A 16500-nucleotide genomic window follows, 5' to 3' on the forward strand; every position below is an offset into this window, starting at 1 on the left:
TCACTCCGAGGGACATTTTATAATCACCATTCAACCTGATGGTGGGAGTAAGCTGGAGAGAACCCAAGCATACACGGGGAGAACATGCCAACTGCACACAGAAAGGCCCCAGCCGGGATTCGAACCTGCAACTCAGGTGAGGCGACGGTGCTAACACCACACCACCGTGCAGCCCAAATGTGGAAATGTCAGGCTGAAAGAAGCTACAACTTGCATGCTTTGAAATATAGTAATCAGATAGAGTATGTGTTACACAATCCTCGGCATACGAAGCTATGAAACAGAATCGGGCTGCCTGGAACTTTAAAAAAGAAAATGTAATGCTGTCCTCTGTTGTGTCCTGCGATATAGGATCTATTTCTATCTCTGATCACAGCCCACTATTTTTACAGCTGCTTTTCTCAGAGAAACAATGCTCTTATAACTCCTGGAGGTTCAATCCGTATTTACTTAGTGATCCCAATTTCATTTCTTACTTTAAATCAGAATTTAACATATTCTACAAAATAAATAAAACTCCAGACATAACTCCATCGGTATTATGGGAGACCTGTAAGGTTTATTCTAGAGGCCTTATTATCTCCTATGTTAGGAGTAAACAGCGTAAATCTTTAGAAACCCAACGGAAATTAGAAGGAACACTCATCGACTTGGAGAAGACATATACTCAACACCCCTCTGATGTTAATATGAAAGCAATGTTGGCCACAAGAGCATCTCTAAATTCCCTTCAGAACAGAGTATTCGATTTGCTAAACAACGATTATATGAATATGGTAATAAACCAAGTAAGTATCTGGCAAGACTAGTGAACAGGAGGACTGACTCCCAGACAATTTCATCAATTAAAGATAAAAATGGACTTAGTATGTCCAACACAGGTAATATTTGTAGCAAATTTAAGGAATTTTATAGTCAGTTATATAGCAGTGAAGAGCCCCCAGAGACTCAGGAGCTGATTGATAGATTTATGTCGAAGCTTACTTTACCTAAATTAACAGAGGAACAAAAACAGGAGCTAAATGGTCCAATTGTAAGGCAGGAGGTTCTAGAGGCATTACAAACTCTACAATCAGGGAAATCTCCAGGCCCAGACGGCCTTAGCAGTGAGTTCTATAGACAATTTAAAGCAGAACTTATCGATCCCTTTTTGGAGATGCTAAACTAATCATTTATTAGAAGCTCTCTGCTAAGATCTCTAATAGAAGCTAATATTAGCCTCATACTTAAAAAGGGAAAACCAGCCAATGAATGTCCCTCTTATCGACCTATTAGTCTCCTAAATGTTGATTTTAAAATATTGTCTAAAATATTCGCGCGGCGTCTTGAGAAGGTCTTGCCCTCCATTATCAACACAGATCAGTCAGGGTTCATAATTGGCAGAAACTCCTGTAATAATATGAGGAGGTTGTTGAATATAATTCAGCTTTCGCGTCAACAGAAGTTGTCCAGCATGGTAATAAGTCTAGATGCCGAAAAAGCCTTTGACAGGGTTGAATGGCAATTTCTTTTTTCCACCTTGAGTGCCTTTGGGCTTGGTGATACTTTCAGCAGCTGGGTTAGGTTGTTATATAACAAACCACTGGCTGCTGTTCGGATAAATGGCCAGCTTTCATCTTACTTTCCTCTGGGTAGGGGAACGAGGCAGGGGTGCCCCTTATCCCCACTGTTGTTTGCCATGGCGATCGAGCCCCTTGCAGAAGCTATAAGGAATAGTCCAGATATCACTGGAATTTCAGTCAGGGAGAAAAATCATAAAATAGCCTTATATGCTGATGATATAATGACTAATCCAACAAAATCTATACCAGCTGTTTTGGAGGTGATAAATCAGTTTAGTAAATTCTCAGGGTATAAGATTAATTTTTCTAAGTCTGAAATTATGCCATTGGGTAATTTGTCCCAGCCCATCTCTTGTCATTTTAAATGGTCACCCGCAGGCTTTACCTATCTGGGGTTTTCTATCACCCCATCATTAGATGCAATGTATAAGGCGAACATTGAACCTCTGTTAAAACATATATGTGATGACCTGGACAGATGGATATCGCTTCCGCTGTCAATGATGGGTAGAATAGCTTTATTTAAAATCAATATTCTACCAAGACTTCTTTATCACTTTCAAATGGTCCCCATCTTACTTAGTAATAAAACAATTAGAAGAGTAAATGGCTGGGTCAGTTCATTTATCTGGAACAGGAAAAAACCACGACAAAAAATGGCTAAACTGCATATGTCTGTGGATCAGGGAGGCCGTCCCAAATATTAGGCTTTATCAGCTGGCTGCACAGCTTCGATACATAGCAGATTGGATTAACAATGATCCAGAATCGGTATGGCTAGATCTGGAAACGGCGAATGCGGGTAATGGCCTCTTGAGTCTTTTATTTTCTTTGGACTCAAAGAAAGTTAAGGTAGCTTGAGACAAAAACATTTTAATGTCAACAACTCTAAGAGCCTGGCAAGCAATAAGAAAGCTGGAGGGTCGTTCTAGAATATTGTCCTCGCTAGCTCCGATATACCAGAACATGGATTTTGCCCCAGCCCACTCAGACATGGGGTTTAGGATATGGGAGGAGAAGGGGATCTTAACTCTGGGACATTTATTTGATAAAGGAGTGATGCTCACATTTGAACAAATTCGACAGAAATATGATCTTCCTAGCAACCACTTCTTCAGGTATCTGCAATGGCGCAGCTTCATCCAGAATCAGAGCAGATATGACTTTGACTGTCAGACTTCACAGATAGAACGGTTGCTTCTTGATCGTGGCAAGAAAGCAATTCTTGGCCCGGGATATGCTATGCTCATCTGTTAGCAATGTGGACTTAGAGCATCTTCGATGCAAATGGGATTCTGATTTTGATCTTAGAATAGATGAATCTACATGGTTGGAATTATGGAGGTTAGCTAGAGAGATTTCTATATGTAACAGAACCAGAGAGACTCAGTTTAGAATATTACATCGCCTGCAGATTACACCACAGCTTAGGCACAGGATGAACTCAAGTTTGTCTGAAAAATGTTCCAAATGTCAAGTAGAGGTGGGAAGTTATAAGCACTGTATGTGGACATGTATTCATATTGAGGAATACTGGGGTAAGATTGTTGGCAAACTTAACTTGATTTTCAATGTCCAGCTTGATGCTGATCCTCAGGTTCTGCTTCTTGGCTTGCCAAGTCATCATATTAAAGAGTCTCGTCACAGAAGACTGTTCAGTATTCTCACATTTGCTGCTTGTAAAAATATATTGCTTAAATGGATTGATAATGCCCCACCTACAATTAAAGGATGGCACAAAATGATATTTGACTTACCATCAATGGAATACCTGACGTACAGATACCAATGTAAGATTGATGACTTTGGTAGGATTTGGACCCCTTTCTTTAAATATGTAGGTAAAAGGCTCACAACCATTGTATTAAAAGGAATGATAGATGGTAATGAGGAAAACTGGATAACTGATGCTTTTGGGTGATATGACTGGATTTAAGTTTAGTTATGATTAATTTTATGATTTATTGATTCTTTAAAATAGTATTTCCTCTCTAAATAGGCTGTTATTTCCATTATTGCCCTACTGTGCATTTGCTACATCGCTGTCTTTTGTAATAGGACTGAGCGTTTCCTTCCTTCTGTGTGAATGTACATGTGTGTGTGTACTTTGTTCCCACATCCTCCCAGTGATATTCTCACAGTATGTTGATGTATGAGTTTATCACAAGACATGTGTTGTTTGTTTGTTTCTCGTGGCCATGTTGTTTTACTTTGTTGTTTGTTTGTATTCATGTTGAAAACTTAATAAAAATATTCTTCAAAAAAAAAAGAAGAAAAAAAAAGAAAATGTGTCATACACATGAATCATTGTTTATAAGCTAATTAGCATTTTTCCCAAACGATCCCATCTTTTTCAGACACACATGAGCTGTCCCAGCACAGATGAATCGGACATCTTCTCATCACCACGAAGCCTTTTGACACGACTGCTGCTCCTCACTTTGCACTGACGCAGTGTTAACAGACCACCATCTGGTTGAAGATGTCACGTTACTTCTATCCATGGACGACCTCACTGACAGACCCCAGTGAAGCTGTGAGGACATACAAGTACGTGTTCACCTAAATCACAAATTGGACTGGACAGATAACACTGACCCGTTTATACCTGCTGAGGAGGCTTGCATCTTTTGGTGTGTGCAGGCCAAAACTGAGGACCTAAGAACAGACTCATAGACTGATTAAAAAGAGCCATCTCAGTCTGTGGCTGTCCCCTGGATTCTTATCGAGGTGGTGGGGGAAAGGGCTCTGACCAAACCGTCCGCCATCGTGAACAACAACTTTTCCTCAGGTCCTTTATTCCACAGTATAATGCTGCACTGTAACCATTCATACCCACTCGCTGCTCACGCTGCTGCTGTAACTTGTGCAATAATATTTTAAAATGTCATCTTTTCTATAAAAATGTTTTGTATACTTAATCTAAAATCTAAACTGCCCTTATACGTCATCTTGAGCTGCTGTAAGGGTGAACTTCCCCCACTGTGGGATCAATAAAGTTTTTTTATCTTGTCTCTGATCAAAGCCCTTCTTCTTTGATACTGAGGCACCACAAATTGGTGGCGTTAACAGCATTCTTTTCATTTAGTCACATGCTCAAAAGCTGACAGCAGGCCTGAGGCAAAAGGTTCTGAGATGCTGTAAAAAGATAGAAGTATGCTTGGAAGTCTGTTCGGGAACTGTATGAACATTATTGGAGGTTTTTCAGATGGATTTCTGAGCTGAATATATAACAGCACAAAGGCTCATTATTCCACAGTGAAGGACAAACCTGAAAGGGACTATAAACAAAAGCTCAAAATGTAAGGCACAACAGCAGTTGGATTAAAAGCAGCATCTGATTAGTCACTCAGATGTCTACTAAACATTTTATTGTGTCTGCTGGTTTCACATGGCCAGGAACACCCAACAAACCAAGCTTTCAGGATGAGCCAGTATCCTTTACTGCAGCCTGTAAATCCACATATTTCGAACAATAAACTGATATTAAACAAGTGAGAGCAGCGAGTTCATGTCACCGCTCTGTGTGAGTATTCGCCATGTCAGCTCAGAAACCTGAGGTGGAGGAAAATTGTATCTTTTCCCCCAATTTTCCTGCTCCTGAACATACTTGCAAGGATAAAGGCCTGTTAATGCAGAGGTGAGATGAATGGCAGTACTGTATGTGTGTTTGCGAGCAGGAAGGAGGGCAGGCTGGGACCTCGGGCGCAACTTGCCGTGCACAAAGACTGGCTCAGTGCTGCTGCCGCCGCTGTATGTAGGGAATGAATAAAAATATGCTGCTTGCAGAGGCCGTAGTGTATGCAGCATGGAGCAGCAGCTGAGGAATTTCAGGGTACATGTGAGCAAAGCCGGAGCAAGATATTTACCTTTGAGTAGCAGAAGATAAAAGCTTCCTTCACTTCATCGCTGGTTTTCATTTTAAATTCTATCACTGAGCGTGAACGCCTCTACAAACAGGAAAGACATCAGCAATGATCTTAGAGAAGCAGTTGTTGCTGCCCATCAATCTGGGAAAGGTTATAAGGCCATTTCCAAATTATTTGGAGTCCATCATTCTACAGAGAGAAAGATTATTCACAAGTGGAAAACATTCAGGACAGCTGTCAATCTTCCCAGGAGTGGACGTCCCAGCAAGGTCACCCCAAGGTCAGAAACCCAAGAGCTACATCTCAGACTCTACAGGCCTCAGTTAGCATGTTAAAGGTTAAAGTTCATGACAGCACAGTTAGAAAAAGACTGAACAAGTATGGCTTGTTTGGAAGGGCTGCAGGAGAAAGCCTCTTCTCTCTAAAAAGAACATGGCAGCACAGCTTAGGTTTGCAAAGCTGCATCTGAACAAACCACAAGACTTCTGGAACAATGGGCCTCATGCAAGAACTGTTCGTACGCACAGATTTGTTCTTAAATTGTGCGTACGAGTGATTTAAGAGAATTTGCGCATTCACCAATCTTTTCGTATTTTACGTTTTCTTTCAGGTACGAACAGAATTTACGAGTGATCCAGAGCTGTCGAAGGAGTTTCGTAAAATAGTCCGCTGTTATTCCAATCAAGTTTGCTTGACTAATGGATTGTATATTTAATTACTTTGAAGTAAACATAAATAAATATATGCATTATACCCCATAATGATGCTGACATTATTCTGTTTGACTTAAATTATGCACTAATTGAAGGTTCATTTGAATCTGTATATAACAAGGTCAATGGGAAGCGTAACCAGCGGCTCTTAGAAGAGACCGTGTGGAGACAGACAAATGGCTGACATCGCGATTAAGATTGCCAAGGACTGTGCTGCTGCAAATATGCAACTTCCTAGAGCCACACCTCCAGAGAGAAACACGCCGATCAAACACAATTCCACCACACGTCCAGGTCCTCACCACTCTTGGATTTTTGGCCTCTGGAACCTTTCAGAGGGAGATTGGAGACAGACCAGACCAAAGTGGAGATGTTTGCTCATAAAGCACAGCAGCACGTTTGGAGGAAACCAAACACAGCATATCGGCACAAACACCTCATACCAGCTGTCAAGCACGGTGGTGGAGGGCTGATGATCTGGGCTTGTTCTGCAGCCACAGGACCTGGGCACCTTGCAGTCATTGAGTCCACCATGAACTCCTCTGGATACCAAAGTGTTCTAGAGTCAGATGTGAGGCCGTCTGTCCGACAGCTAAAGCTGGGCTGAAACTGGCTCATCAACAGGACAAAGATCCCAAACACAGCAGCAGATCTACAACAGAATGTGTGAAGAAGAAAAGAATCAAGGTGTTGCAATGGTCCAGTCAAAGTCCAGACCTCAGCCTGACTGAGATGCTGTGGTGGGACCTTCAGAGAGCTGTGCAGAAACCAATGCTGCAAACCTCAATGAGCTGAAGCAGCGCTGGAAAGAAGAGTGGGCCAAGATTCCTCCACCACCATGAGAGAGACTGATAACATCACACAGGAAACCATTACTTCAGCTCACTGCTGCTGAAGCTGCTGCTACAAGCTGCTGGATCAGTTTTTTTTTTTTTTTTAATGATTTTATTGCCTTGTGATTTTATGAAGCTGTAAAGCACTTTGAATTGCCTTGTGTACGAATTGTGCTCTATAAATAAAATGGCCTTGCCTTGCCTTATTCTAGACTAAGTTTTTGCTACTTTTTAAAATAAATAAAGGCACAGTGAAATATGTAATTTGTTGTTGTTCTCCTGAGCTTTCATTTACGTTACTTTAAGCTTTTTATTTTCAGATTATCTTCTAAATCCTGATACTTACAATTGAAAGCGGGTGCACTAGGCTATTTCCAAACATTCTTTTCACAAATCGTGGATTTGAGTCGGAACATAGTTGAAGGTGAGATATACCTTTAAGCATCGGAGTAATGATCAGGTGCTTTGTGGGTATGTCAAACACAGGATAACTGGATGCAGCGAGGGCAGGCTCGTAAGCCTGTTTGCTCCTCTGACCTGTTCCTAATGTGTCAGCTCAGACGAGGCAGATAAGGAAAAGAGCTGTTTTTTATCTTATTGCTTCCTCAAAGCAGCGGGTGATGAAATTGAACTTGTGTAAGTTATCAAAGCAGCACTCTGGCTGTTACAGCAGTACAGCTGGCTGAATTAGTAACAAACACACAGGTCCTCAAGAGGAAACCAGACAAACACCTGTAAGAAATGTTGTCATCAGAATAAATCATCAGCACTCAGGCGAGACTTTGATTATATTAAATCCAGCTGATAAAACACAGTATATGATGGTTAGAATAACTCTGAGGTTTTTCTATGGAAAAATGTGCCGGGACTTAAACCTGCTTTTGCACCTACACAATAACTTATTTAAAATATACATAAATTATACAACTGCACATAATTATCTCTGGGGACATGCTCACACGCCGTGCACCTGAGCTGAGTCATCAAATGGGTTGGACTGGACTTTATTCTGCACATACGGCACTGAGGAAAGACTAATTAGATCTTCCTTTAACTCAGACTATAATCCTGTTATAAAATAGCATGGTTCTGCAGGGAACACATGGGTCCTGGAGTTATTCTGATGGTTATCACCTCCCCAAATATTTAGTGAGAAGTAGAAGAAATGGAAATCTGACGTAAATTCTGACAGAATTAAATATGTTTCCTTATTAGTTAGCTCCTCCACTGGTCAAATCGTCTTTGGGCCAAACACTGCAGCCAACATTACCCCCAATACACTGAGGAGTGGGGTGGCAGATGATGGTGATTGTAGAGAAAAAGCCCTAAGAAGTGCTGCAGTGGTCGTGTGAATTAAACAATAAAAACACACTCACTGCGGAGCACTTTGCAGAACCTGGACAAAGTAAAATAAAAATAAAAAAAGTAAAAAAAAACAGGGCTGTATATATGAGGACCATCTACCTCAAACTGCTGCCGACAAAGCACACTCACTGATGGTAGCGGGATCTGGACCCAACATCAGTGGAAAACTGCTCAGGAACCATTCGAGGGACATGAGTAAGAGCTCAGTGTTAAACTGGGCTCCGAACTCCTCAGATCCAACCCTCATTATTAAACATCTGGAAAGGGACCAAATGGAGTCTCATCCATCTCGACTTCCACTACGTTTGCTGTTGCTGATGGAGTCGTTTAATCATCATCTAATAAGCCAGAAAAAGAACGATTCTTACTATTTCGAGTGAAAATGGTTTCCTAAACCTAACCAAGTAGTTTAAATACCTAAACCAAACAGGGACTGTAAGGAAAGTGAAGTTGGGTCGAACAGGATGTGAGTGTGCACCCTCCAGGTGACCGTTTTACAAAATGCTGCAAGAGCCAACATGCATGTCCAACCCGGCGTGAAGTCCGGTGGCCTGATGAGTCGCAGTGGTTTAGTGGGAAAGCTTACAGACTATTAGGCAGGTTTCTCTGAGTTTATCAGGACACATTTCCCCTGGAAGGCATTCTGCATTTAAACTACATACAGCAGCACGGTTTGATTTTTATAACACTGACATACTTTCACCTTTTAAGTTTTTAGTTAAGTGTTCAGGTAAACATTGAAGAGGGTTTTTAAGTGATGAGCAGCGGTTCAGACATTGTCTGCTAACAGCTAACAGGGCTAACAGCTACTGAGAGCTTCAGAAGAGGGAAGTTTTCACATTTAAAACTAACTTAAACCTGATATATTTCAGGTATACTGTGGATTTTACACCACATCAGTTTATACACCGCACACAGACAGCTGATCGTGATACTTTGCAGCTAAAAAAAATGTACTTATTGAGAAAAAACCCTGTAAGGGTGTGTATTAAATGCATGTCCGACATTAGTTTCTTCCATACATGTAGTCCGTTTACACGCTTCACTTTATGGAATGTTTACACGGTCTTGTTCATTTAATCTGTCCAGGATGTCTATGACAGTCAACAAAAGCAGTGAGAGTAAATCAAAAGGTCTTCAAGCTCCAGGGTAATTCTGCGGTTCTTCTCAGTCATTTGAGTTGCTGTTCATTTTTAAACCTTAAAGAAAACCTCACCTTTTAAGCAAAATGATAGTGACGAAAGATCCCGTCAACATTAAAGCTGCAGTCTGCAGGATTTGTTGTTGTCATACATAAAGTCCTAATTTTTGACATTTTAAGAGTTTACATGATCTATCAGAACGCTTGACGTTGAAAACGGTGACCTCCGTAGTCGCAAAATGCAAGAAATGCTTATTTTTTAACCGAAAAATAAAAAGTTATTCAACTTCCTGTCCCGCCCCATCAAAACACATGAGAACTCGTGCACGTAGACGTGCACGCCAGATGCGCATACACGACTCCTCATTCATCAACTCACCTGACATTTGCGATCATGGAAGACACAGTAAGTAGACTAGCCCGTAATGAAGTTCAATAGTCTAGATAAATAAGCGTGGGGACGAGCCTACCTTGTATCGCGCGTGCACAATCGGTGATTGACAGGCAGCAGAGCCCAGCTCGTAACCTGATTGGCTACCTTTTACCGGTCCGGTCTGCAATTTTGTAAACAAACCTGCTGGCTTTGGAGGGACCTAGTTCCAGGCATTATGCTTGAAAAAGAGTTGCAGACTGCAGCTTTAAAGGTAGGGTAGGAGATCCTGGATTTTGAGTCCAGCGAAGCTGCATTTTGAAAATACACCGGTAAAAAGTCCCAACCCTTTTCTTCATTTTTCCCCCGAAGGCACGCCTCTAGAGTACATGAACACGCAAGAGCACTAAGGTGCACGAGCGCTGTTCTGACAGCAAGCATCGATCGTTGCCGTATTTAATATTTAGTTTATGCTAACTATACGTTTAATAATGTTAGGTGCTAGCCAAGCTGGCTCTAGTTTAGCTTCCTGCCAAGCTTCTGGACGCGTAATTCGTTCACGGAGCAGGGTACGCGCACAGGGGGGGGAGGAGGGGGAGGGAGGAGCAGATTGCAGTTTGATAGACGGCATCAGAATCCAATCATTGTGAACGGTCCGTTCACAATGATTGGATACTGTTTTTCCTAGATTGTACGTTCTAGAGGCCACTAAAACTTTTCATATTTGTATCAAAACTTTTAATTAATTGGTTGCAATGGGGGTGTGAAGAGTATTTCAAGCAATATGTAAAAAAATGTTCCAGAAAAAGATCCCCTACCCCGCCTTTAATCTGACAACAAACCTCAACAACAGTACTTTAACTCATATCTCTTCTGCTGAGGCTTTTTGAAATAAATATCTCCGTGTTTGCAGACTGGTTCTGTCTTTAACTCTGAAACTAAACCACGCTGCAGAATCTCAGTCACTGCTCTCCTGCAACCTGCTGTTAAAAGCTACCCGAGTGTTTTACTGGAGTCCAACGGAAAGCAAACACATCTCCCCTGAGATGTATGCAATAAATGCAAATTTTAGAGAAAACGTCTGGATGAGCAGGCATCCAGATAACATGCAAATATTAAGCTGCAAAAATCGAGCTTTCTGTTTCTTCCCGATTGTCATCCTAACCGTCATGATTGCAACAATCATGCTTCTCGCATAACACAATAAATAATTACACATCATTTATAGATACATTTGGCTTCGGCCTAATGAAATATTAAGGTTATGTTTTCAATTTCAACCATAAAAGAGAGAAAATTGCCCCATTGTCAACTGAAATGATGGAAATGTACTATTTGCCTCAGGCTTATTTTAATGAGATGATTTACTGAGAGACCCCAACACACAAGTTTTTTTTCTTTGCAAATTATAATACATGACATATTTCTTCAAAAGCAAAGCAGTGGATGCTGAAAGTGTGAAAGCGCTCTGAGCTACGATCTCTGCTTTAAACTTTGTTTCACCATTAATATTCGGCTGATGCTTTAAATGGGGGGAAAGATGTGAATAACCACAGGTGAACGTGGACATAATATTTTCAGGGGATATAAACTGTGAAGCGGTGAAGGCGCTCGACTGCAACAATTGTCCCATCAGCCGACCAGTGCAACTTTCAGCACCACTAACCATCAGAACTGCAGTCATCACAGAGCAGGAGAGGCGGAAGAGGCCTGGGTGAGAGCAGGGTTCCCTCCACGTCTCCAGTTCAAGCTCACAGCCACAGGAATGAAAGGGAATCATTCACCGGCTTCACAGCCACCCGGCCATGCATTCCTAATGCTCATGAGCGCTGAAGAGCGGGGAGTCTGCGTTCAAAGATCCCTGTGGGCGTGCGTGAGTCAACACTTTCATAAGATGTGCTCATTTGCATTCTTGAGTCAACCTTTTTAGAGAAACAGCGTGGTGGACAAAAAGCAAATCGACTGGTGCATCTCTTAAGTTATGGCCTCAATAGAAGAAGAGGACTCAAAGAAACCGGGCTGAACCGACGGCTGAAACCTTCTAATCTGAAAATTAAATATTCAGGGTGTTTTTTGTTTTGTTTTTTTTCACAAGAAAATGCAACAAAAAAAAATAAATAGAAAAAGCACTAAAAAACAACAACATGCATCTCGGCTTTTATTTGATGTGCAAACAAACCTGACAGGAATGATGCGCAGGTGCCAAGAAATCAACATTTCTAGTTTACTGAATGTTAAAATAATCATTTTCATCAGTAGCTTCCATTTCTATTTAGGAAAATCCTCTCTGTTATGTCTTTGAGCATTTCCTGTGTTTACTGGCTTTCTTTACTGGTTTCAAGTCAAATCAGCATCAACAGCAACATCTGCAGCAGGAAATGTGCAAATCTGACAGATGATTTCATTATCTGGGACTAAACCTGCAGCTGTCCGATTAAAACTAAAAAAAATTTTGCTCTCTGACTGTAACCCTGATCTCCAACACAGACGGGCCAGCATCTCTGCAGACATCAGCTCTGTGTTTGATCAGAATTTTATGGATATCGTGACTATTTTTTTTCCCCCTTTCGGGACAAACTCTAATCACCATCCATCTCAGACGACGAGCTTCCTCTTGCAACACTTGTTTCAAACTGCTCATTTCTGCCATGACTGGGCCTTTCCTCTGAGGCAGGAAGTTTTGAAACACGAATGACTGTCTCACTTGCCCCCTTGCAGCTAGATCATCCAGCGACGCTGATGACAATCTGACAAAAGCTGCTTTAAAAATAAAAGTGATGAGTTTCATGAGCCGCTTGAGATCAAACAGCTGTCCTCCTCTTCTGGTGGCCCCTCCCCCCGAAGACAAACACAGACCCACTCATAGAAAAGATGGTGCCCTGCAGCCAGCATGTGCCAGTCAGAACTTCCTTCCACTTAGAAACAGTTATGATACCTAAACGACAGTCGCACGCGGGAAATCAAGTGCAGCTGTTTGTGAAGCCGACAGGGGCCAAAGATGTGTTTGACCCTCAGGACAAACCGACCCCGCTGCGAAGCTTCACCACTGAGGACCTTAGAAATGCTGAAAGTCTGAGGAAACGCGCTCATGTTTAACACAACACGCGAAACATTTAGAGCCCTGCACGCGGGAGCACGCAGAGGGGAACAGAAAGCCTCTTCAGTTTCTGCGGCACCAAACCAGCCTGCGCTCCAAAAATGTGCCCTGAAGGCGTTCCTGCTGTGACCACCAACAGGTGTGCAGCTGCTGAACTGAGCCTGCATGCAAATGAGGAGATTAACTTACACAAACGCGTGGTAGATGAACGCCCAGGCCCTGGGTCTCTCCAGCACGTTGTACAGGTAGTTCTGAACCCGCCGGTAGCGCACGTTTCTCCGGCCGCTGTGCGCGCTGTATATGAGCGGCTTCCCCAGGAGGCTGAGCCGGGCCCCTTGCTTCCCCGACAGGCTGTCCGACCCCCCGGCACCTGCGGTGGAGGTCGGTGACAGCAGACCGTCTCCCACGTTGTTCATCATCTTTCGCCCGGACTCCACATCTTTCAAGCCGTAGTCTTCGGTACGATGGCCCGGCGACGTCCTCATCCAGAGCCCGGTGCCGCCTTCTTCTCCGCTGTGGTTCCGGGGCATGGCATCACCAAAGCCGGCAGCAAGTGCGCCGAGGTGTCCACAAGCATGCGTGTCCTCTGCCCGAGACGACCACTCAATCACATGTGCGACGCACAGTGTACAAAGCGCGGAGCTGTGAGTGAGAGCTGTGCCATGCGCGCTGTTAGCCGTCACACTCTGACCGCCCTCTTTCCTCTCGCATCAACCTCCCATTTACACAACTGCCGCGGCGCGTAAATGTGCCCACACAGTCCCTCCTGTCCTGTCCGTGATGGTGACAAAATAAGTTTTGTGCCAGCGAGTGGAAAGCAGGAGAGTCGGTAGATTTCAGCGCAGGCTCAGTTTCCTCTGCGCGCTGCCGCCTGTTGCTTCAGATCTGCGCATCAGCGCCCCGCGCCAAGCGACTTTATCTGCGGAACCAGATTTTATCCTCTCACGTAAGACTAACGGCCTTAGACTGCACGAGCTGCCTTGTTTTTCCGAGGAAAACTCGCGACGAAGCAAATACCAAATGAGAAACCGTCGTTCCTCGTGAAATTTAATTTCCCGAAAAAGTTCCAAAATTATGGCACATTTCAGAAAAGCCTATCGGGTGACATGGGTCCAGATGAATTTTCCACTTGCTGGGTTTGGAGAAGGAACTGCAAAACAAAGGCGCACGGCGCACCGAACATCTGCAGAAATTATTACAGTGCAACCAAAATAACATTAAACTCAGACCGAGTCGTAAATGTTCTGTACGTCAGATTTTATTGAAGATTCTTTTGATTGAATCTAATGAAATTAGTTAACCATGTGGCTGTAAAACGCGTCATTCTTCCAAAAAAGTGATTATTAACTGAAAGGCTGATTTTCTTCTTTTTTTTATATAGTGCGCACAGAAAACAAAGCTGTGGGTCAAAAGGCTGAATGGGCTGAAAATAGCTTGTCTTTACTTTGTGTTACAGCAGCTGAAGTGAAAGTGGTGAGAAAAACAAGTTGTCAGTTATGCCTCGAGCGTGAACTTCCTCCTGGGAGACGCACAGCTCACACTCATGACACTTCGGAGTGTTTTGGTGTTCTCCTCCAGCTGCCTCTCTCTGCCTCTCAGATGCACACTGGTGGCAGAATCCCACGTGTCTGTGTGCGGCCTGCCGCTCACACGCAGGACTTCATTTAGAGAATGACGTGCGTGCGTCTTCCATGTAAAGTGCAGGAGTTCTGAGCTCAATCTACTCTGTCTTCCTACAAATTTACGCCATCTACTGGTGGCTACAGCAACGGACAACCTATCCACACTCAGAGCTTTTAATGCAAATCCTTCTCTCCTCTCGGATCTAAAAACTGACTCTCAGGCAGGTGATGATAGTTTGTAGTTTTTCTCCCATTTTCAGATTTACTGCCCTAAACTCATGCTGCATGATGTCGTGACTCTTAAATACAGCGATGATCTCAGTGCTTTCATAGAAATAATCATAGAAAGAGTCAAGAAAGAATCAGAATACATTTTTAAAGTGCAGACAAGTTGGTATATTTCCTAAAAGGCAACATAAATCTGTGATTTCCTTCATTCGTTTGACCCTTTATTTAACAGACAAAAAGACTTTACTGCATTTAGAAATAAAAACAAATGTAGAGTTTGATGCAGCAGCACACTCAGTAAAAGTTGTTGTAGAGCCGTGTTTCCCATCCTGTTCCATCAGGTTGTTTTTAACGCTTTGGGGACTGAGGATGCTGATTGTTGCAGTTTTTCAGAGGAATCTGGATCCATTCCTGCTGAATCCAAGCATTCAGTCGGTTGAAAAGACGTCACCTTGATGGCAGCATCTGTCTCTCCAGAACTCCAACATCCACCTCTGCATCAGTGGCACCTTCACACAGATGAAGCCATCCCTGCCATGGACCCTTTCTGCAGCCCCACACCATCACAGACGCTGGCTTTAAACCTTTCTCTGAGAACAGCCTGGATGCTCTTTCTCATCTTTGTAGAAGCAGACGTCAGTTTTTCCCAGAAGCAGCTGAAACCTGGACTCATCTGCCCACAGAACACGTGTCCACTGTCTTTCTGTCCATCTGAGATGAGCTGGTGTCCAGAGAACTGCGCCGTGTTTCTGCACAGAGCTGATATATGGCTTCCTCCTTGTGTGGTACAGCTTCAGCTCACATTTCTGGATGTTGAGTGTTGAGTGGAAATGGTTGTGCGAGCTACTCCTGAGCCCATGTGGCTGTATTGATCATGGTGGCGTGATGACGGTTTCTCATGCAGTGCTGCCTGAGGGCTCCCAGCTCATCCAGCAGTGCTTTCTGTCCTCGGCCTTTCCACGCTGAGATTTCCCCAGACTCCCTGAATCTTTTCATGATATTCTGCTCTGTAGATGCTGAAAGACCAAAGTTCTTTACACTCTTGAGTCATATCTTTTGAACTTATTGATGATTCTCTGATGGAGTTTGGCCCAAAGTGGTGAGCCACGTCCCATCCTTGTGGGAGAGACTGAACCTTTGGTGGATGCTGCTGTTATACCCAATCCTGACACCCTCACCTTTCAGCAGTGGAATCACCTGGAATGCTGTTACTTGTATATTCTTCAAATATTTCTGTTTCTCTTTCCTACTCTGCCAACATTTTATTGTAGATTTGTTTTTTATTTTCTAAATACGATGAAAGTTGATGAGTGAAGACACTGAAAGCGTCACAGAGTCGTCGGTGTTTTCAGGTCAGAAGGTAAAATTCAGCTCCCATCCTCTTCTTTTCCAGAGCTTTGGTTTTTCTCTGGTTTCTTTGAGAACATCGTCATGGTTTATGTTAAGTTAACTTTGTGATGTTTGTGCTCCACTTCCAGTCACTGTTTCTCTTCCCACTGATTTGGGACTTTGACCTGATTAGTTGGATTAATCTTTTTCCAGCGAGCAACATGGAAATTTTATTGTGGCCTCTGACATGTATGAAAAGAGCTCGACTTTTCCCCGATGGTCTGTAAACATGTTTTGCACGGGGAAGCTGTGACCCCTGGTGCTGTGACTGAGGGGACCCGGTAGGCCCGGGGGCCCGGCTGGCATTGTGA

The 16500-nt window shown here is 43.1% G+C and overlaps 1 protein-coding gene across 5 annotated transcripts in view; it reads right to left on the reverse strand.

The window, feature by feature from the left end:
* LOC142378637 (potassium voltage-gated channel subfamily KQT member 5-like) overlaps window positions 1-13653 on the reverse strand; it is a 153358-nt gene extending 139705 nt beyond the window's left edge. For 3 of the 5 annotated variants that reach the window (XM_075463369.1, XM_075463367.1, XM_075463366.1), the window contains exon 1: window positions 13140-13653. In XM_075463369.1, the coding sequence (XP_075319484.1) occupies window positions 13140-13480 (341 nt within the window). In that variant the 5' untranslated portion in view covers window positions 13481-13653. The remainder of the gene's footprint in view (window positions 1-13139) is intronic. The other 2 variants (XM_075463365.1, XM_075463370.1) reach the window with 1 other exon arrangement.
* Window positions 13654-16500: the final 2847 nt, after the last annotated feature.

This window comes from Odontesthes bonariensis, chromosome 4 (genome assembly GCF_027942865.1).
Source record: "Odontesthes bonariensis isolate fOdoBon6 chromosome 4, fOdoBon6.hap1, whole genome shotgun sequence".
NCBI lineage: Eukaryota > Metazoa > Chordata > Actinopteri > Atheriniformes > Atherinopsidae > Odontesthes > Odontesthes bonariensis.